The sequence below is a fragment of the Zosterops lateralis genome (assembly GCF_965231275.1).
Source record: "Zosterops lateralis genome assembly, chromosome: 9".
In the NCBI taxonomy this organism is placed as follows: Eukaryota; Metazoa; Chordata; class Aves; order Passeriformes; family Zosteropidae; genus Zosterops; species Zosterops lateralis.
In genome coordinates, this window is record NC_139769.1 from 23,733,321 (window position 1) to 23,756,359 (window position 23,039).

At 40.2% G+C, this 23,039-nt stretch overlaps 1 protein-coding gene across 14 annotated transcripts in view; it reads left to right on the forward strand.

Moving 5' to 3' along the window:
- RC3H1 (ring finger and CCCH-type domains 1) overlaps positions 1-23,039 on the forward strand; it is a 63,435-nt gene that overhangs the window by 25,945 nt on the left and 14,451 nt on the right. For 9 of the 14 annotated variants that reach the window (XM_083867260.1, XM_083867261.1, XM_083867262.1 and 6 more), the window contains exons 3-14: positions 6,125-6,245; positions 7,529-7,768; positions 8,866-9,041; positions 9,870-10,070; positions 11,238-11,370; positions 12,898-13,016; positions 14,553-14,665; positions 17,235-17,513; positions 17,814-18,031; positions 19,326-19,699; positions 20,721-20,852; positions 21,408-21,578. In XM_083867260.1, coding sequence (XP_083723386.1) covers positions 6,125-6,245; positions 7,529-7,768; positions 8,866-9,041; positions 9,870-10,070; positions 11,238-11,370; positions 12,898-13,016; positions 14,553-14,665; positions 17,235-17,513; positions 17,814-18,031; positions 19,326-19,699; positions 20,721-20,852; positions 21,408-21,578 — 2,277 coding nt within the window. The remainder of the gene's footprint in view (positions 1-6,124; positions 6,246-7,528; positions 7,769-8,865; positions 9,042-9,869; positions 10,071-11,237; positions 11,371-12,897; positions 13,017-14,552; positions 14,666-17,234; positions 17,514-17,813; positions 18,032-19,325; positions 19,700-20,720; positions 20,853-21,407; positions 21,579-23,039) is intronic. The other 5 variants (XM_083867267.1, XM_083867255.1, XM_083867257.1 and 2 more) reach the window with 2 other exon arrangements.

Below are 23,039 nucleotides of genomic sequence, written 5' to 3' on the forward strand. Positions count from 1 at the left end.
AAGGACATCATTTTGTGCTCTCTTTTTATCTGAAAGTTTTGTGTGATTAAGATTCACAAGACCTCGTTTCATCATGACCCTAAAGCTGCAAATGCCACCAAAAGATACATACATTGCCGCTCTTTTTGGATTCTTTGCTACTCCCAGCATTCTGTAACCTGTAACAATAACCATGGATTCCAGCTGGGTATTTATTACTGACAAACTTTCCCCTTAAGAGAATTTGAACCACCTTTGCCAGCTCCTAATTTCAAATGAGCATGTGAATGAAATCAGTGTTCAGGATAACCCACTCTCCTTTCTCTTTCCTTTCCCATCCTGGCAGCTGTTGCAGTGTTTACCACAGACTGGATTACTAGAAAATAAATACAACTATTTTCCTGTGAAGGACAGGGAAACAATTGCTATTTTCCAATAGACTGTCTAAGGCCACTTTTTAAAATCTTTCTACAGAAAAAGGTTTGGTTAAGGACAAATTTTTTAAAAATATACTTTAGAGAAACTAGTAATTTTGAACTGTCCCACTAAGAGTGCACTCCTCTGCTATTTCAGCAAAAATGGTCTGTGAGCAGCAATCCAGCTTTCAAAGCATGAGTAGTGTCAACTTCAGTTGAAACCTATTCTGTTTGTTTTTCTGCTTCTGGGTTTAGTTTCAGGAGCATGTATGTGTCATTAATGTCCCCTAATCTCCAACAAACCTCTGAATACCTTAACCCGAATCCACAGAGGCCTGTAATACTTTATTTGTAAATGCTAAATTCCAAAAAAACAGGTTTCATTTTGGAAGGAAATACAGTAAAGCCCAACTAAAGCTTTTATCTGTAAGGGGGAAGAACAGTTTGTTCTTTTCCCTTTGGAGTGACTTCTGACAAATTCACACATTTATACTTGTTAAGTGTTTTTTGCTGGAGGTGGAGGAGGAGACCGGGCAGTTTAAAGAAACAAATCTATTCTGCTGTGACTGGCAGCAGTGACAGGATTCCAGGGCAAGTCACTCTGGCTTTTGCACAAGTACAGCAAGTGAAATAAGCAGGACTGTACTTCTGGGGAAAACATACTGAATTTGTCACACAGTCACCCAGGAAAGCAGTAACATATTTCTCTGACAATAGCATTCTCTCTCTGGATGGATTTTGTCACTCTAAGAGTGGAAAGAGTTGGTTTATTAGTTGAATTAGACTCTTTCTCAGTTTTCCCTCTCCCCACCCCTTTCTGAAATGAAACCCATTGCCCAGGTTATAGCCACCCTTGGGGTGACAGTTAACTGTTGCAGGTTGTGAAAGTTAACTGTAGCATGGTAAACATCAACACTGGTTACAGGGGCTGTTCTGGAAGGCAGTGGTCATAGAATCCCTGCATGGTTTGGGTTGGGAGGGACCTAAAGAGTCTTCTCATTCCAGCCCTGTGCCGTGGGCAGGGACACCTTACACTAGACCGGGTGGCTCCAAGCCCTGTCCAACCTGGCCTTAAGCACTCGCAGGGATGGGATATCCACAGCCTCTCTGGTTAGGTAGTTCAGACCATGTCCAGATAAGTTTTGCTACATAATATGAGGAGAAGATGAGAATTATTATTCCTGGGATGCTGGACATAGCTGAGTACTTAAACAGGAGCTGTGAGGGAAGGGAGACACAATGGCTTTGGACACAAATCAGCAAGGCATTTATAGGATACCTTACTTCTTAGACTTTCTGGGTAAAGGACTCTTTTAAGTTTGTTTCTCTGCGAATAAGGTTTTGAATTTTAGCTATTCAAGCATCCACATATTACTCAGTATATATAACTATTTTAAGTATTCACCTGGTCAGTGTTTTGAAGGTAACTAATCATGGAGCTGTCATCTAAGCTGTTCCCTCGTGTTTTTTTAACCCATGAAACAGCAGCGTGCGCATTCCAAACAGGTGACATAGAGTGGCAGAAATGCCTGTGGTGCTTTAATTTTGGCATAGTCTCCTGCTGGACATGGTAAATATGATTCTAGACATGAGAATTTACATGATGAGAGACTGGTTGATCTTAACTCACAGCCCTTTCAAAAGGGGAAGATTGCAAGTGCAGGGCTATTAAAGGCACATTTGATAATTTTTTATTTTAACTTTTGATGATATGAAGTGCTACAAAAGAGGAATTATCTGTGAATAAATTGTCTTCAGTGTAAACTTTTGAGGAATTAAAAATGGTAGGCTTTGGGTTTTGTTTGGTTTCTTTTGGCAGGAATCAAATCATTTGCAGGGAGGGAAATATTGCTAGAAACAGTTTTCAAACCATACAAAAAGGGGTTTGGTCTGTTTAACGTGTTCTCATTCTGTGCAATTAGATGTCTAATGGTAATTACTGACAACTCAAGCTGACTTCCTTCATCAAATTACACTTAAATCACCAATTCAAAATCACTGCCTGGTATGAGGTGATGCTTTAGCATTCTTTTCCGGTCCCCTTCCTTATGCTGTCATAACCTGTCTCTTCCCACAGCCACAAGCCACGCTGATGGGTAACATTCCTCTGCCAGGATACTTGCAGTCATTGCCAAAGCAGATACATGCAAAACCATCCCAGATTTAAAGCAATTAACCATCTGAGATCATTTTTCCTGTCTTGCTCTCATCCCCTTTGGGAGGTGTTGATTACATGATGTGAATATATTTGCAGTGGAAACTGTCATAAGGGTGTGATGTCTGAGAGAACGGAATATGGGATGAGGGTGAAAATAATGAGCTCACTCTGTGGGACATCTGTTCTGAGCCTCCTGAGAGGCATTGTAAACAGCAGTGACCATAGGGTCATGCATGCTATTAAAAGGATATTTTGGGAAAGGGAAGTGAAAATGCTTTCGAGTTGAATTACCTCTCAGTAAGTCTCTCAGCAATTTCATGATAGAGCCAAAGTCAAAATTCACATTTCCTGTCACTTTTATGAATTATGTCTTTATGATTTTTCTTTTGGTAGATGCTATTCTTAGCATCGTTCTAATCCTAAAATATTAAAATAAGTCTTGGAAGTGCATATATGGAGCCAGCAAAAGGAAAATTACTTGTAAATTTTAATGTGAGGTGCACTGCATGAATGAAGTGTGTGTGCATGAGAAATAAATTCTCTTCTCCTGAACACTCCTGAAAACCACAGGAAAAACATGTTGTTTTACTCTTCAGTACTACACTTACTCCAGCTTCAGATAAAGTTTCATTTCTTTGGGGCTCATTTTGCAAACAGTACAGTTGTACAAAGCATTTAGATTTTTACATTGAAGCTTCCCTTCAAAAGAGAAGGAATAGGAACAATATGCAGATAGTGTTTGAATAGCTTGATTAGCTCTTGGAAGTTTTTCTCTGCCAGCTTTTCCATGGGGGAGGGGGAAGCTTTCTGTTAGTTGCTAGACAGTCCTTGTGTCTCACTGGTGGTGTTGTGCTGTGTCTGGCATTCCAAACCACTGCTTTGAATGTGTGCTAAACCCACTTCAATTCAGGGTGGAAATCCAGGGCTGAACGTGGCTTCCTGTCCCACGTCTGTTCCGAGCCCCCTTTGTCTGCTGGGGGTTGTGATGCTGTCGTTGTGTTTTGGGTTAGATGAAATGCTTGCAGGAGCAAGTAGGAATTTACACAAAATATTATGACTGCAGTAGATAGTGCAGTGTCTGGACACATATACTTGAGATGTGTCATCTGCTCAATAAGCCAGTTCTGCTATGTAACTTCCGTGGCAGAAGCAGACAGAAGCTAAAATGGCAGTGCCTTTGAAAAGATGTGGAATATTCTGTTGAGGTGCAGGCAAATATTGCAGGAGTTAGTAATTGTTTCCCAAATCCCAAGAAACCACTCAAGGCTGTAGTGACAGTTTACAGCTGACCACTCTAACATACAGAGTTGCAAAATCTCCTTTTGCTGAAAATATTCTTGCTTACAGACACAAAAATTCCTCAAACCCAAAAATGAAAATACCCCAAACAAATGATGGCCCAAAATTAAAACCAGGGCCCCACAGAAATCACAAGTTTACTTCCATCAGTGAAGAGTATCAAGGCTAACTAACCTTGTTGATTGAACTTGGGTTTTTCTCTCTAGTAGGAATGAAAGCCTGGATCAGGCACAGCCTCTATCTTGTTTATGTTAGTTTGGGGATGATACTATGTAATTGCAGCTGATATGTTGCATTTTGAGACTTTTCTTTGTTACCTGCTGAAAAAGCAAGATAGTAACTCTTTATTTTGCACTATGTGTCAAATGAGAAACTTAGCATGGTGACGCTGTTGTCCAAGGAGAAGTGTGATCATATGGCTGAAGCATTGCTTTCGATTGAAATTGGTAGGAAAGCTGTTCACATTGGCAATGCCAACCATATATGTGTGTGTATATATATTTTATATCTCTTTTCTGCTTTTATTTGGGGCTGCCATCATAATGCTGCTCTTGCCGTGGCTGCATTACACATGAAGGTGAGCAGGTTTGTAGCTGTATTTAACTGAAGCATTAAAGGCTTTTGCTTTTAGACCGAAGGCCTGGGTTGGTCCCTGTAAGCAGCTATGTGGGATTAGCATGCTGTTATTGCCACTGGGATGGGGATTGACATGGATATAGAAATCTGAGATCTGTTTGCACTTTGACAGCATATACAAAAAGCACTTGTGTTTAGTTTTCTGAGGCATTCCAATTCTATGTAGGGTGACTATGAGGCCTGTATCCCCAGTCATCTGTTCTGTGTGTTCTGTACCTTTAAGACTGGTTCTGAGAGTGAGCTGGGAAAGAAGTGCTCAGTTTGATTTGGAAAACTGTTCACTCCTCTGCATCTCTTCTTCATCCTTGGGACTGTGTGCTCATCAGATGCACGGACAGCGGCCAGAGAGTTTTTTTCCTTTTTGTTAGTCTAGCTAGCTGAGGCAGAGAAGCTTCCTGGACTGTTTTGTTTTTTTTTTTTCCTTTTTCTTGGGACTGTTTAAATCTGCTCTGGACTGAAAAACCCGGAGGAGCACCAGGAGCTGCACCTGTGGCCCACAGGGGCCTGGACCTCGGCATTTTCCAGCGCCGAAGGGACTGGGACTGATAAGAGACTGAGAGAGCTGAGCTAACTCACAGCAAGGGCTTGTCTCAGTTTTGCTGTCTCTCTTTGCACCAGTGAGAGGTTTTATTGTTTCATATTATCCATTCCTTCTGCTTGTGGGCAGTTTGTTTGTTAAATAAACAGTTTTTTCCACTTTTCTCCAAGGAAGTTCTTTTCCTGGACTAGGTGGGGGGGATGGGCCATTTGGGTTTGATCTCCAGAGGAACCTCATTCAGAAGTTTCCTCCCAAATTTTCCCTAAACCAGGACACTGTCATATTGGGTTGACTGCTGAGCAGTGATGTTGAGAAGTGTTGGCACAGTGCTATACTGCACCCTCAAAGTTTATGAGAGCTTTAAGAATTTACAAAGAGGAAAGAAGAAACAAAAATATAACTTGGGGTGGTGCAAATCCCTTGGAAAAATCCTGATTTCTGGTGAATGTCTGGAAGAAGAAATAAATGTCACCCAACAGAAGTACAACACAAAACCCAAGAATGTAATGAGCCTCTTTTGTCAGATAAATACTCACAGCATGTGTTCATATGCACTGCATGGGACAACTTGCTCATGCTGCTTTGTAACTGGGTCTAGTCAGAATGTGTTCCAAGGGTGTCTTAGTGTATTTGCTGCTAAGTCTTTCTTCCACTAATCTTAAGTAGCTGCAGTCTCTTATCCCTGGATGATTTTAGAGCTGTGAGGCCATAGATACAAATTGGTACTCACCAGCAGACGAGGGTTCTCCTCTTTTTTTCCCCCCCCTGAGTTTTTTGACCAGTCAGCCTTGAGAATGTTTCAATGTGTTCTATTTTAGCCAAAGTCTTATAGGAAGTGCCATGCTAAGCCTTCTACTTCTGTTCAGCCAGTAAATAAAAGAAGTCTATTAAAGATAAATTCTGTCTTTTTGTTTTCATTTTCACCGGGGATTTTTATGCTATTTGTTCGGTAAATAAGCTAAAAAAATGCTAAGTAATATAGAAAAACCACATAAGGAGAACAAAACAGGAAATGTGCTATAGTAATAAGTGCTTATAATCATGGTTGCCACATATTTGTGCATATTCATAGCAGATGTACATGTTATCTCTCCTCAGGTTCCTGAGCAGCAGCCAATTACTTTATGCAGTGGAGCTGAAGATACCAAGCATTATGAGGAGGGCAAGAAATGTGTGGAAGAGTTGGCATTGTACCTCAAACCTCTCAGCAGTGCAAGAGGTAGTTCCTGCATTGCTTCCTTGGAAAATGAAACCAAAACAACAAATAAGATGCAAAACAAACTATCCAAATTAGTAGTTAGTATGTTTGAAAAAATGGATATAAATCTAATTTAGAAACAAATTGCAACGTATTTCTTAAACGTTAAGGTTATGTTTTCATGGAGGGGTGGGGGATATAGAATTGAAAGGTGTCAAAAATAATTCAGAGAAACGGCTGAGGTGCTTGACCATGGCACAGTGAGTTGAGACAAACTTTGATTTGATCTTTTCAGACTAAGTAAAAATAGATAATTTTGCCCTTTTTTTTTTCAGTTCTGCTTTGTGATAACTGTAGTGATGCAGCTGTTCTGTAGAGGATGAATAAACTGATATGAGAAAGTTACTGCTTATAAGATAGATAAGGAAAATGATAAGTAATATTTTATTTATACAAGGTGATATACAAGAGCTGGGTCAATCTGGGTAATTCTAAGTTAGCAAACCTGCATTGTGTTGAAGAGTATGGATTTTATATATATTACATATGCTGGATTTGGACAGTCTGTCAGCCCACATAGTGGAGTTCAGCATCATGGGCATTAGATTATCTTTTTTTTTTTTTTTTTTTTTTTTTTTTTTTTTTTTTTTGAGAAGCTGTCTGAGTCTTTTGTGACCAGCGCAGTGTGACAGCAGTGTCACTGGGAATTGATGGCCCAGTGAACAAGCTCTGGCTGTAGAGCAAACTCAGCATGGCAGCTGTGTGTCTAGTGAGTCACTTGTTCCTTTAACCTGAGTTAAGTGGCTCTTGGCATGTTTGTGGTTCAGAGTTTTGGCACATAATTAAACATCACCCAAGCAGTTCAGGACTCATGTAAGCTCAAAACCAAAATACTGAAGGTACCACATGTAGGCAAGAAACTAAATGTGTTGTGAAAACAAACAAATGTCCAAGTGATCCCTAAAGTCCATGAATAAGGGATGAACTGGGAATCTGTATCAGAGGACGTGGGACAAACTGCCAGCATGGGGAAAGGATTCATTAGAGGTTCATCTTCTTAAAAAGCCAGATCAGTCAATCACAAGAATAAGCCTGTGGGGAAGATGACTAACAGAAAACTGCTTTTATTGCCAAGTGAAACAAACTGGCAGAGATGAACTTCTGATATGCCTTGACTAGTATTCCCTTTGACAAAATGGACGCCAGGAGAGCTAGGTTTGCACTTGTCCAGTACAGTCATTGAAGACTGGCACAAGAAGAGGAATATGAGGTAGTTTATTATTCTGTTTCATTTTGTTTTGAAGGTGTGGGTCTTAACAGTACTACTCAGAGTGTGCTGAGTCGTCCCATGCAGAGGAAACTTGTGACATTAGTCCATTGCCAGCTGGTGGAGGAGGAAGGGCGGATCAGAGCCATGCGTGCAGCACGGTCACTGGGTGAAAGAACAGTCACTGAGCTCATTCTCCAGCATCAGAACCCTCAGCAGCTCTCCTCCAACCTCTGGGCTGCAGTGAGAGCCAGAGGGTGCCAGTTCCTTGGGCCAGGTAGGTGACATCACACTGTCACTGCTGTACTGGAAGCAGTTTAGAATCGAGCCATTGATAAATGGCTGTGCAATTGCCCAAGTTATTTTATTAAGCAACAGCCTAATTTCCTAATAGTAATCTTCAGCATTAATAATGTATCTGTTGGGCTGCTGCTGTTGGATTTTCTTGTATTTTTAATGCTGTTTCAAGTCTTCTGTAAAATTCAGAATAGGTGTCCTTCTGTTTTTGTCATAAAATAAATGATCAGTTGCTTCTCACTTGTTCATTCCTTGAAGACCGTTCTAGAAAAAATAAGGTTACTGGAAGTGACTGGCATGGGTTCTTTTCCTTCTCTAGGGCAATAAACATACGAAAGAGTTGTGGGGATACATTTGTTACAGTTACACTTACACGTTTTTAAGAAGTTGTGCCTTTATAAATTAAATTCCTTTTCTTAAAATACTAGAAAGAAATCCATGTTGCTTACAAAAAATATGTTTCATTATTCAAATTACAGACTTGACTTGTTGAGTCTTGAAATATGAAGCCAATTTCTTTAAAAAATAGTGAAGCTTTTCCCGACTGAAACAGATGAAGATAAATTTTGAGATACAAACTTTCATACCACTTCAGAGAAGAGAGAGTTTAGTTATGTATAAAATAGCAGTGCTGCAGCCTGGTTGATTGCTGTGGGCATTCTCTTTTCTTTTTTTTTTTTTTTTTTAACTTGCATGGAAATGAACCTTGCTCTTCCTTAGCCTGTCAGCTTTTTCTTCTGGGATAAGATTGGAATGTAGGCAATGCACTTTGAAAACTCGTATTAATGATCAAGAAATGTACAGACAGGAATCTTCTTATCAGATGATACTAATAATGATAATAATATTAAAGGTAAAAAGTCCTGTTTTCCCAAGTCACAATCTGGGAATCTGGAAGGGTTCCTCCTCTCTTTGCTCTCCCTTCTTGCTCAGCTCCCTTTTTTTTCCGTGGGTTTGTGTGTTTGTTGGTGGGAGATTTTAGTTGTTATCCCAATCGTAGGTGAACAAGAAAGTGCAAACATTTTACTTGGGCTTCTCTCATCCTTTGTCTCTTTTTGCATTTCCCCTGACTCTCAGCAATGCAAGAGGAGGCTTTAAAGCTGGTCCTGCTGGCTTTGGAAGATGGATCTGCTCTGTCACGAAAGGTCTTGGTTCTCTTTGTGGTGCAGAGACTGGAGCCGCGGTTCCCTCAGGCTTCCAAAACCAGCATTGGGCATGTTGTCCAGCTCCTTTACAGAGCCTCGTGCTTCAAGGTATGAAGAAGATTCTGACTGGAGGTTTCATTAATGCTATGAAAGCCATTGGTTTTCACTTTCAGTTTTCATTGTCCTGTAACATTAAGTGTGCCTAAAAATATGTGTAGTTAGAGAAAGTATTGCTTATTAAGTGCCACATGAATTTAGAGAGTTCTTGATCATTCACTTGCGATGGCAGCGTAGGCTGAAGCAGCAACTTGAAGCTGCAAAGTTGGGTTTTGCCTCTTTCCAATTTCATAGAGACACACTTATAAAATTTGTATGTAAGGTAGCATACTTACCTTCTTAGAAGTGACTTAAAGCCAAAAAATCCCTAATTCTGTTAATTCAGTTGTGATGTGGTTAGAATCAAAAAAATAGGAGACTTTTGGGTGTCAGCTGTATGCCGAAAAACTGTTTAATGTGCTTTACAGTATTTAGTATCTGTTACTAGATGCTCATCTTAAATGTCATTCATTCTTACTAAATGCGTGGAAAAACGCTTTGGTTTTGCTAATTGTACCCTCAAACAAAATTCTGCAATGCAAACAAAATCTCTTGATTGAAGGCGTGGATGCTGTAAAGTCATTTAGGAAGTGTGATACTTTGACCAATATGTGAATCAGAGTCCAAGTAAACAATGTTTTGTATCCATTTTATAGTGGTTCCACTCTATGAAGGGTGTGTTACTTTAGCAGGAACTGGTTGTTCACTGAGTAGTGTCATAGTTGATTTTAGTTTGGGAGAAGGATTTAGTTACTGACTTGAAGACGTCACTTGCTTTGGACTTCACGTAATCTTGGGCTTATCCTGCTTAATTGTATTTGGCTCACTTCTCCTTGCTAGGTGACCAAGCGAGATGAGGATTCCTCCCTGATGCAGCTGAAGGAGGAATTTCGGACTTACGAAGCTCTGAGAAGGGAACACGATTCCCAGATAGTTCAGATAGCCATGGAGGCAGGTCTGCGCATTGCACCGGACCAGTGGTCTTCACTGCTGTATGGAGACCAGTCTCACAAATCCCACATGCAGAGTATCATTGACAAGGTAAAGCCACCTAAAATCAGCCCAGTCCCTCTTGTTTGCAACTGTAGGAAATTTAAATGTTTGTGACATTGAACTTAGAAACCATGCCCATGTGCCCTTTCCCATTAATCATTTATCCTGTTATTTCAAAATCCATTATGTCCTAAATAATTAGAATATATATTTGTAACCTAATGAATCTCTCTTCCTCTGCCATCCTAATGAATCTGCCTTCCTCTGCCAAAAATCCTGACATTTGTGCTACTGCAGATGGAAACCCACCAAGTTTAGCTAAATAATTGGAGGGTGACCTTTATGAAGAGCTGATAAGTGCCATTGTAGTGACAGAGGCTAATGGTCCATGTTTCCAGGCAGGAAGTTAGTGCGTAAGTTGGAAAAAAAAAATTAGTCCCCATGTCTGTGTCTGAAGTAAAACAGAGGTGAAAGCACATTTTGTAAATAAAATACCTAAACTCTGGAAATGTCCAGATCTCTCTGTGTTCTGAAGGAACATAGGATAAATGGCCTTTTAGATTAGGGGATGTTTTTTTAAGTGCCTAAATTAGGTGGGAAGAACTAAACCTTGTTGAATGGTTATGAAAGCTGTGAAACAACTTCTTTGGCTGCTGTGTGAGAGGATTAGCTTTCAGATAGCTTCTGCTGTGTATTTATGCCTTTGCCCACCTTTTGTAGTGTCCTGCCAAACATCTCCTGAAGGATCTAGGTAGAATTAACAGTTTTAAATAGTGGAATTGTGTGATGTTAGGAAATGGAATGTTGCTAGCTATCTTTTTCTTCAACCATCTTGTTATTTATTTTCTGCTTGCTGTACTCAGTTTAAAGCAGGGTGCAAACCTGTTGTTTTGGGGATTGGAGATATTAGACTCTCCAGGAATCTAAATTAAATGGTTTCTCATATGGCCCATTTTTTTCTTGGGTGGCAGCACAACACGAAAGAAATGGGTTTTATTGCTAGAAATAATACCAGTCTTTGTCTGTTTAGAAGTGTAATTTAATGCAATGTCAAAGAACTGTGCATTCTTAATAGAAAGGGTTCACTGGAATGGGCTTCTGTGAAAGATCTCTCTCCAGTTTTGGGAGACAGTTCTTGTGAGCATGTGGAGCAGCCTTCAGAAACCATGAGGACTGCTATGCCTGTAGAAAGTTAATGATGATAATGTTTTTAAGTTGCAGACCCCAGCCTCATTTGCACAGAGTGTTCAGGAATTAACTATTGCTCTTCAGAGGACTGGAGATCCAGCCAACTTGAATCGTCTTCGACCTCACCTCGAGCTCCTAGCAAATATTGATCCCAGTCCAGGTAAATCTGGATGTTTTTATGAAAACCTTTAAGTTTAGCAAGATGAGCTTAATGCTGTTCAAGGATTGAAAGCTGATCATCAAGTGTAAGGAAACATCCTCCTTACTCATCAACTTAAAAGTTTTGGATTCCAAAGTAGAATTTTGATAGATTGAATAGAGAGAAGCTAGGCAAAAATCAGTCTAGACAAGAATGGTTTGTTATCCTACAGAATTTAGTATTTTTCTTGTTCATGTGTAATTCTGCAAAACTAGGAAAGAGTCTGGGAAGTGAAAGATAGTTGGAAAGATTTTAACTGGGAAATGAAACCTAGGCTGTTGACAGAGGAGAGAAAGATAGAAATCATTGAAAAAGTCAGCAGTACTGTGAGGATAGACCACCTGAGGAAGAAGGAAGGGACAGAACAAAGTACTATGGCTGAAGTTTTCTTTTATACCTGCTAAAATTTGTAAAATCAATATTATATATCAAAATAGTAAAAAGATATAAACTGCAACTTCAGGAGATGAAAAATTGTACTTCGTATTTGTTTAAACAAACAGAAGATAAACTTCCTTTCCAATGAGGACCAGCTATACTTCACAGCTAAAGGAGATGCAGTGCTTTCTTCCCAAACCTTTCATACTGGAACAAGCTGGGGACAAACCTGTGTACTGCAAATTTGTTTGCAAAAAACTGATATGGAAGGTATCACTAATAGCTTCCCTTGATTTCAGTAGCCAAGTCTGGTCTTGGTGTTTTTTTCTGTTGTCTAAAGAACAGCAGGGAAGCATGTTGAAGTACTTCTGGAAGAATTTAGTCCCTGTGAGTGAAATATAATGTAATTAATTCTGCTAAAGATCTTGAAAAACTCTTTGACTTACTGTGCTTTGTAGCAGAGTGTGCAGGCACACAGTGGGAGTGTCAGCTGCTGGAACAGATTCAAAAACTTACAAAAGTAAATTGGCTAAAAAGAAAAGGTGCTCCTATAGAATTGAGACTGTACAATTTATTCACAGTGTTTTAGATGGTGGTCTGATTCATGGATTTGCCTTGTGATGTTTTTTCCACATGAGAGGCATTAATTTCTGTTGCTTTTCTACGTCTGTGCCTGTGTAATCAGGCCAGCAATTACTGTGTTCATATGGAATGATTTTACCTCCAGGAATCTGAATGCAAAGAGGGATTTTGAACCTGATGTTTTTCTTAATGTGAAGAGTTTGTATACTGCCTTTACTCTGGAGTTCTTACGAGATGTGGAAGTTCTTGTAAAAGGAAATAATTTGACATGCTAATAATGGTCTTACTCGCTCATTTGGTATTTTGTGCAGTTCAGTCTTAAATTTACAAATACCTCTATCCTCTATTGTGTGAGAGCTAAATATCCCAGAATTAAGGTGCTGAATGCTTTTTTTATCTACTGGTGAAACATTCTTTATAAACTTGGCTAGTCAAGTTTTGTGACACTGATGTGAGGTTTTGTATCTGGTTTTGGAAATTCCGCCTGATTTTTGTTTTTATGTTTGGTGTTTGCTGTCCATGCAACAGATGCTCCACCTCCGACATGGGAACAACTGGAAAATGGACTAGTTGCTGTGAGGACTGTGGTTCACGGCTTAGTTGATTATATCCAGAATCACAGCAAAAAAGGAACAGATCAACAACAGGTAAAAGCTAAATCATTTAGGAAATATGTAGTCCTAAGTTTTATTGGCTGTATCCTATAGCAGAGGTTTACTAATGTCATCTGGAAAGATTTGGTTTGACAAAAAGCTAGTTGAAAACACCACTGCTGACTCATATTTATCAAAAAAGAAACAAGAAAGGAAAAAAAACAACACCTATTTACCTCCAAAACACGTTGAATTGATTTTCATAGCTCATGAGGATGGAAGGAGAACACTCTGATCCAGCTGCAGCCTTAGGGAAATGAATAACAATCTTCTTGAGTAGAGGGTGGGGAAGGGACGCTGAGTGCTGCTGTGACTTGTTGGGAGTTTTCTTGGTTTTGTTTTAATGTGACATATTTCAGCCAGGTGGCTCTCTATTAATGAAATCATCCTTACACCTGTACTCAATGGTCTGTGAAGCATGAAAATTTAAGAATAGTTCATATGAAGGTGCAATCCAAGTTCCTGAAACAACTTTTTTTGTTTCAGCAATGACACTGTAATCGTATATTAGCTTATCTCATAGTTACCTTATGACACATTCCTTTGATGTCCTTTTGTTGTGTAGCTCAGTTGATATAAATGCTGCTGAAATATGGAGGTGCCTGTCCCAGTCCTACTTCTCCATCACTTTGGCACTCCTCCTCTTGGAAAGCTGGTTTGGGGAGCTCAACTAGTAAAAAGATTACCTTTGCCAAAAAAGAAAGGCAAAATTAAAGTTAACTATTTCTGCTGTTTCACCTTTTTACACTACTTGGAATGGATAATGAGCACTGTCACCAGCAAAAGAAAAGCAGTAGAAATGCGTAAGTGGGAATCTGGGAGGGGAAAACAGCAAGAATTTTTGTTGTGAAGAGCCTGTGGTGCAGCAGGAAGGGAACCTGGAGTCTCCTAAGTAGGAAAGGGATGTTTGCTGAGGTCTGGGTAAAGTTGCACTACCTGGCATACCTGGCAGCAGTGGCCAGTAAAAGGCTGTGTGGCTTATGTTCACTCTGCCTGGAACTTCTCACTACAGTAGATGACAAAAAAACCCAACCAACCAACAAACAAACCAAAAAAAAAAAAAACACCACCCCAACAGTTTGCAGGTGATTTCTTACAGATATACGCTTTTTGGCTTCTCAGAAAGAACACTGACTTTTACAGACCTTTCCCTTGGTGGGAACTATTGATAGGGTATATCTGATTATTTGTATTTTTTCCATTCTGTATCAGTTTTGTCCACTTAACTGTGTCCTAAAATGTTCAGCTGTGTTGCAATCAAGCTCTCCAGTAAGGAGTTTGAAGAAAAATGTTGTAGAAACCTGAGAGTGACTTAGTTATCAAAACACATACTCTTGAATCTATTGGTTCTGTTGAAGAACCAAACCCAGGTACTTCAGTCATTTATTTCATATCAGGCATTCCAGGAACACTGAAATTTGAGGAATTATCAACAGTCAAGCATCAAGCCTTCAATAAGATGATACACTCGGCTTGGTTAAGTGCACTTTCATGTTGAGGTATCTCACCTGGTTTGTTTCCCCTTGTCAGCCCCCTCAGCACAGCAAGTACAAGACATACATGTGCCGAGACATGAAGCAGAGAGGAGGATGTCCCCGGGGGGCCAGCTGCACCTTTGCACACTCACAGGAGGAGCTGGAAAAGTAAGTGTACCTCTGCTAGTAGAAAGCAGTCTAGTCTTTGTTTCATCTTCTGGGAGAGTTATTTTTCATATCTAGGAATGAGAGGGAAAGGAGGTATAACCTGTTAAACTAGCAAGAACTAATGTGATAAGTAACAGTCATCTCTTAGGTTTTTGAAGCTAGTTGTTCTTCCATACAGCAGGATATTTGTTTTGTTAATCAGTAATGCAGCTCTGAAAGTTTTTGGAGGTGGGCTGTTTTCCCTACTTCTTAAGTGTGACTAAACATACTGTGTAACAGCATTCACAGTGGCTGGTATTTGAGGGTACTTCTCATCTTCCCTTTTTATTCAGGTAGGTTGCTGGCAGTTTTCCAAATGTAAGGAATGTGTTGCTAGCTAGCTCTGCAAAGAGCTAAAAACAAACTTTCCGATTTTTTTCCTGCAGCAGTTCTTCATGCAATATGTCAAAAAGCTTATGCAGGTGCCTTCAATTAGTTACATTTATTGTTGTAGAGTTAAAAAGTGGTGGTCATATCAAGTCTGTAGTCTAGAGGGATTACAGATGTAGGAGGGCTACCAGTTATACAAGAGCAGGATGCTGTTGTTCTGCAGGCTGTTTTAATTTCTTTTTTTAAGTAAAATGGGTTCTTTAGGAGCTAAAAGAAATAAATACAGTGTCTTTTATGTAGTATATTAACTTGTTACTTGCTTTTGGGGCTAAAATAATTTTTAAAAATGTGCTTTTTAATGAGAAGAATACTGCAAGGGCTCAGAATTGGTGTGCAGTGTTTCTTTTTCCTTTCTTAATCTGATACTCAAAGCATCAATGTCAGTTCACGGGCTGTAGAGCCAGCATGCTGTAAATAGACAAAACATGAAGGAAGAAGAGCAGAGCATGCAGTGTTAGAGCTACAAATACAGTTATTCATATGAACAAGGAATAGGACTTCAGTACTTGTCTGCTTCAGAAACAGTTGAGTTTTTTGCCTTCTGCCATCATGCTAATGAAATGGAGATTGGTAGTGTTGCTTTGGGATGGTTTTGTTAACCTGTGTTGGGTGGTAGGTGAGTGTTACACCTCTGAGCCTGTTGTGTGTATCAAGGCCTATTGTAGCCAGATTGACTTGCATGCCTTGGTATTAGTGTTGTCCTGGGCTGAAGAGAATGTTTGTTCAGTATCAGATTCTAGCAGTTTCTGTGGGTGGTTGGGGAATCTGGGAGTTCTGATTCTTCCTTGTACCTTTTATCGTTGCTTAATTCCTTTAAGTAGCTATTGTGTTAGTGCTCCTCCTTTTAAAAAGGCTTAGTGTGAATAATATGCATTGCTGTTGCTGTGTGACTCCTGTATCTCTATATATGGATTTAAGTTTGGGGGAATGCTATGGGGAAATGTGTGGTAGTGCTTTAGATAGCATATTATAATCTGAACTTGCTTAAACAGCAGCTCATTTCCCTCTTGACAAGGGAAAAACACCCTCTGTGCATAGGCACAGAACTTTTTAAAATTAATCTGTGTCCTGCACATGTGGAGACTGCAACATCTAAAAAAACAAAACAGCCCCAACAATAAAATCCCTTTTTACCTCTGCTGTGTTGCTGTTAATGCATGTGGGCAACTGCAAAGATTATCTAAAGATTGAGTAATAACTGCCACCTTTTTCTGCAATAATTTGTGTACCTTCCTTGTCTGGGTTCCCATCTCACTGACTGTTATTTATGTTATGAAAATGTTGGCTTCAACCCTGCTGAAGAAATAGCCTCGTGTTCAGTGAGAACGCTCAGGTTTGCAAACATGCTCTCACACTTGCATTCTGGGATATGAACTAATGGCAGGATATTTAGTGGAGGACCTTCAACTCTGGAATTTGCTCTCCACTACTGTTGGCCTACTGGTTTCTGTGGAAATTTAGTTAAAATGTTTCTCTTAGTTCAGGCTTGAGTCATAGGCAATTAGATTTTTGAATTGCTGCATGTTCATAGAGTTATCTCTGCAATCATTTTATCAAACAACAGAGATGGTGTAAGCTGCATGTTGATATAGTAACATAAATCTTAAATTGTACTTTAAAATATATCACACGGCAGTAAACACTTGGCTTGGACAAATGGAGCCAAAGGGTATAACTTCATATTTTTTCACTTAAATTTTCTGCTGTTAGTCTCTTCTCTGAGTAAAACAGGCTTGAACAGTCTGTGATTCTTACTCTGAAGCTTGTGTTACTGTATTTTATGTGATAATAGTACTTTATGTGATGCTTGGCTTTGGTTCTTTGGTTTTCTTCTCTTGAGATGCATATGTGTAAAGAGAGTAGGATTTGCAAATTTCCTGTGTGAAGTTTACCTGTGAATTCTTGATGTACTTGTCAATAAAAGTCCATCCTTATTCTGATTGAAATTCCTATTAATAGATCAACTATCAAGGAAGTTGTATTCTAAGAGATATTCTCACAAGCCCCTTGAGGAACTTGACTAAAAGGGAAACTTTCAGTAGAATTCATGTTTGAAAAACCTTGCAAGTACATCTCCATTTACTTCTCTCTTTTTTTGTTATTTATTTCAATTTTTGATCTATGATTTCTCTTTTTGAAGATTCCGTAAAATGAACAAGCGTCTCGTTCCCAGAAGACCCCTTAGTGCCTCCCTGGGCCAGCTGAATGAGGTGGGCCTGCCTTCAGGAGCTATCCTCTCAGAGGAAGGGGGAGTGGACTTGCCCAATAGGAAAACTGCTCTGCCAAATGGAATTGTGTCAACAGGCAGCACAGTGACGCAACTAATTTCTCGAGGGACTGACTCCGGTTATGAAAGTGCCCTGAAACCGGGGAAGATGGACCACCTGAGTAGCAGTGCCCCTGGATCCCCTCCTGACTTGTACGGGTCTTCCTACCTGTTGTTCAAATTGTTGTGTGTGTAAATGTGGAGTAGAAACAAAGTAAACCAGCTCTTTAAAACAGAAACAGAACGGGGGTTGTGGTTGTTCTTGGGTTTGGTTGGGGTTCTTTTTTTTTAGTGATTATATGTAGAGTAAAAAGCTAAAGCTAAACTCTGTTAATTCCCTGTTTGCTTATATTTTAATTGGAGAAGGTGGAGTGTAGACCAAGAACAGTATGTTAAGAGTACAGTGTCCTATACCAGGCCTTAATGAACAGTGCCATCTTTCCACTTTTATAGGCTGGAATCTGTTCCCAAGAGCTCTATTTCTGCCTTGCCAGTGAATCCTCATCCTGTGCCTGCTCGGGCACCAGCAGATCTGCCCTCAGTGTCTGTCACCAAGCAGTTGCAGATGGTACCACGAGGGTCTCAGTTGTACAATGCACAACAAGCAGATATGTTTTATCAAGACCCCAGAGGGGCTGCCCCTTCCTTTGAGCCAGCACCCTACCAACAAGGTAAGATTCACACCAAGCTCTTTCATACTCATGCTGATTTTAGTCTTTCTTCCCACTCTGGTTTTTAAGCCCTTTAATTGAAGTTTTCTTCAAATGACACGGATGAAAGACACTCATATGGTGATGTCATAATAAAATGGAAATTGATGCGATTTTATGCCTTGACTGGGGACGTCAATGCAAGTGAAAACAGTACTTGTATCTGTCCAGGTGTTGTAAGTCTTTCTGTCTTCAGTTCTTCCTAACTGGGCTGGATGAGAGATCCAATATGGTAAACCTTAATTCAGTTTGACTCAGGGAAAGTAGAAATGAAATACACGTGATGACTAGAGATTAATGAAGTTAGAGAAGGGTGTTCACAAAAAAATAAAACATCATAAAAAAGGAAGTAAGAGGAAAAACTAACTAAAAAGGGAGCACATGGAGAAAAATCATATTGAAGGAGATTAAGAAGAGAAGATACGTCTATCTATATGAAAACAGAGAATGATTCTTAGGCAATGTGAGGTTGCAGAGAGAAATGAGATAAAGTGAAGATAATATGAAAGATAAATAAGCAATAAAAGACCAAAGAAAGTTAAAAGTAGAAAAAGCTCTAGAAAGGAAAGGTGAAATGGGGGAAGCCATTCCTGAGAAAGTTGCAGACCATTTTGAAGAAAAACAAACTACTTCCGTTTGTTCGTTATGTGCTAGTGAACATCTGAATTGTACACAAAATTTGATGTCATGCACATATTCATGCTTATTTTAAAATTATCCAGAGATCGCAGATAGACTAATAAAATCTTCAGGTAACCAGGCAATGTGATTTTACAAGTCTTTGCTGATTTACAGTTCTGAAATGTCTTTCTCCTGTTCAAGACACAGAACAAATCTCTAGATAACTCTGAGTCCTAATAATCCAAGTTCCTTTACCCAGTGAGTGGCTCTGATACATTGGGATAAATTGAATTTAATTGCATGGATGAAGAGGTACAGACCAATCTTCAGTTTACTTTTTAGCTCTTACCTAACTGAAAGCATTTGTAGCAATCTGCAGAGACATTCTGATGATTTATTTCTATTCAGTGTGCTGGCAGGACTTGTGGGGCACCTGTGTGAGCTCAGTCTCACCAGCTCTTCATCAGCTGCTGTAACATTGGCAGCGTGCTGGTATCTTAGATAATTACATTATGTCACTTGAACTTTGGGTCAACTTTTGCTTCTTCAGGGTTTTCTGTGGTTCATTTTTGTGGACAACTGTGGTAATCACTGTCTGTATCTTATGTTTTTCTCCCCCCTTGCCTGGCTTCAGGAGTGTACTACCCGACTCAGTCCATGTCCCGCTTTGTGCGGCCCCCTCCGTCGGCAGCCGAGGCGGGCGCGCCGTACCTGGAGCACTACGGGCCGTACCTGCCGGAGCGCGTGGTGAGCCCACAGTACCCGCAGGGCTACCCGGCCCTGGCGCAGCCCATGTACCCGCCGCACTACGACGGCCGCCGCATCTACCCGCCCGTGCAGCCCTACCAGCGCACGGAGGACGTGGTGCGCGGCAGCCCCGTGCCCATCGACATCCCACAGGCCGCCGTGCCCCTCTACGTGCCCGAGTCCAGGGACAGATACCAGCAGACCGAGGCTTACTGCCCCGTGGCTCCGCATCTCGGCCAGATCAGACCTTCCTGCCACAGGGTATGGCTTCTGCACTGTGCTTTTGTGTGGTTGTTTTGAGAGGGGATCTATAAACTGCTTGAGGAGTTGAATAGTTTTGTACTAAGGGGGTGGCCTGTGCCAAAGTCTGGGCTTTAGGAAGCGGATCAAAAACTGGGAGGTAATTAAGTTACTGGTCAACTCTGCAGTTTTAATGATGTTAATATGTAAAAGTAGGCTGCTTTAGGGCTCAAAGTAGAAAAGCATTGCAATTCACTTTGGAAATCTCATAAGTCTCTAACTTTTCCAGCAAAGATTAGGCTGGAGAGGGCTACTCAAGTACAGAGTAAATACAATGTGTGGAAATGGTCTCGTGTGCATTCTTGTATTGGCCATTTGTGACTGACCAACTCCATACCTAAATAATAAATATTAAACATGCCTACCTTGATAAAAGAATTAAAAAGTTTGCTCTTCTGAATTTTGTCTAGTTAGGTAGCTAACTAGAGGGTCTTTGTATTGTGAGTTTACAAATAATTTTTGATAATTTAGTTCTGTAGAATAGTTGGACTTAGGTCATTCAGATTGAAGGCTCTGAAACCTATTGCTGAGTACAGGAAGTGTTTTTAACATAACTTACAGATTTATCCGTTTGAGTGTGCTTTGTTTGTGTTTAATTCTATTGCAAAGTGGGTAATAAATGTGGCTAGTGACCTGTAGAGTTCTATCAATTTACCCTGTATGGCTGTAATGGGAACTTGCCATGCTGAGCATGTTCCAGGGGGAACTTTGCCAAGTTGTAACACATTCCCTGTTTGTGGGGAGTCTTGAACTGACACTGGCCAGTGTAGGAACATGTATGTCCTATATGAAAGCTACCAGGTAGACGTTAACAAAATGATCGTTATTTGTTACTTTAATGATTCTGTCTATCCTCTGTATTTCCCTCTCCCTGCAGTATGTAACTGCCTTATTTTGTTCAGGTAAACAATACTTGGAAAATTACTCATTTAGTACATTAATGCTTCAGAAGCTCTGAAACAATTTCCTCTCTTCATTTCAGCCTCATCCCAGCCTGGATGAACTTCACCGACGAAGGAAAGAGATCATGGCCCAGCTGGAAGAGAGGAAGGTGATCTCTCCACCTCCTTTTGCACCATCACCAACCTTGCCTCATCCTTTTCACTCAGAGGAGGTAAGCATATTTTGACAAAAACATGAGATGTTTAGATACTTGGGTATTTACATGCTGGTAGGTATAGACAATAAGAAAATCAGAACAGTACAGGACTGGCAAGTGTTGGGGAAAGTAGATTTTGTGTCTAGATGGGAAGGCCTTGTAGTACAGTCTCCAGTATTTCAGCTGGCTGTTGATCTACCACTGGTCCTAAGCTCTCTACTTTTAGTGCAACCAAGAAAATTAATTTTGAGCCATTACTAATTGAAGTAATCGTTCTTTACAGTTACCAGACTTTACTCCTGACATATTTGAATGAAGTAACAGCTTGATAGAGATTTATTTTTTTAACCAGTGTCAAAATATCACTTTCAAACTGTCCAAGTGAACAGTCAGCACTGGGAGTGTAGCCAGGGCCTCAGAATTTCCCGCTCTTCATGCATTCTCTGGCCCAATTCCAGAGGGTGATGTATCTGATAAAAAATATTCCTAGTGATGTTTCTCAAGTTCACTACTGTTGAAGTGAACAGGGATGGCTGTGAAACTGCTCCTTCCCTTCACTTACAGAACCAGATTTTTGTTTTTGTACAGTACTTGGATGAAGACCTGAAGGTAGCTGGGAAATACAAAGGAAATGACTACAGCCAGTACTCTCCCTGGTCATGTGACACCATCGGCTCCTACATTGGAACCAAAGATGCAAAACCCAAAGATGTTGTGGCAGCAAGGAGTGTGGAGATGGCGGTATGCAGGGATAAGGGGAAAACAGAAGAAGAGTGGATATTTCTGTGGGTTGGGAAGGGCTTTCGTTTTGCTTTCCAAATGTTGGCAGTGCTTTTATTTAAGCTCAGAAGTGCATTGCAGTCACAGAAACATTTGCAGGTGTGTGAAGTACTTTGTTTTCAAACTTATGAACAGTCCGGCCTTTGTGTAGCTGGTACAAAATTCTGCATGTAGATGCAGGATAACCACTCTGCTCTGAAGCCATGGATAGCAAGAATATTTTGCAAGAATTATTATTTGCACTTATTTGAAATGAAAAAATACTCTGTCCTGTCAGCTTGTTAATTAAGCATGTCCATCTGTTGCTCCTTGTACTTCTTTCTGTCAAAGGAAGATGGCTGTAACTTAACTTTAGGCAATTAATTCCTTTTAAGGTGGGTGTTATTGCTGTTCAGATGTTACTAGTTTTTACTTGAAGGACTGTGATTTTTGGCCACAAGAGTACTCAAAACTTGCATGAAGTTTTTGAGAAAAGCATAGTCAAAACATTGTACTAGGCTGTTTCTTCTTGAAGGCAATTTTTACCTCTATGCTGAGCTTATTCAGCCTTTCCCTGAACTTTGGGAGGTGGGCTGTGATCTTGTATTGTACTGCTCCATTTTTGCTAGGTCATTGTTGCAAAATGAAGGGGCTGCTTGGGTGTTGTTACTGGGAGTCATGAATGGAGAAGAAAATAAAGAGGAGTCTTACATACTACCACTATTCAGTTTCTTCCTAACATTCAGACATCAGCCACACAAGAAGTAGGCTGGTAGCCCATGCACGTAGAAGTCATTCAAGCTCTTAAAGAGAAAAGGCTGTTTAGCCTGAGGAACTATTTTACAGAGATTCATCTATTCTCCTTCACCCCCATCTGCAAAAGTGATCTATTGACCTTTATTTTTGTGTTGTCAGAGTTATGGTGACCTTTCTTTGACCAGTAAGAGGTGGGGGGGACCATTTCTAATCAGAATTCAAAAAGGCTCCTCTTTTCCTCTCTGCCCCATTGGAATTAAATTTGTCGTTTTTCTGTCTACTGAATTGTTTTCCTCTTAAAACCTCGAAGTCACTGTTGGAAATAGATCCAAAAAGGAGGCTTTCTCCTGAAAAAAGCAGAGCAAAAAACTGCATTTCATCTGCAGCTTTGGCCTTTTTACCTGTCCTACACAGTGTGGTTGCCTGGAGTTATCACACTGCCACATTTGACCTGGGGAAGTCCTGAGATTACTGGGAATCAGCTTATTGCTGTCCAAGTGGCAGTGTCTAGGAATGATAAACAGCTTTTGGCTTTTATCCCTGCTGCTAGAAAACAGTAGGGGAAAAAAAACCTGCAGCTCAATTAGGAGCAGCAATAAGGTTCTGGAGAAGTAACCTCCTTTCTCAAAGCTAAACAAAGTATTATTCTGCCCCAGAGCTAATTTTCAAATAAGCAAAATGGGATCT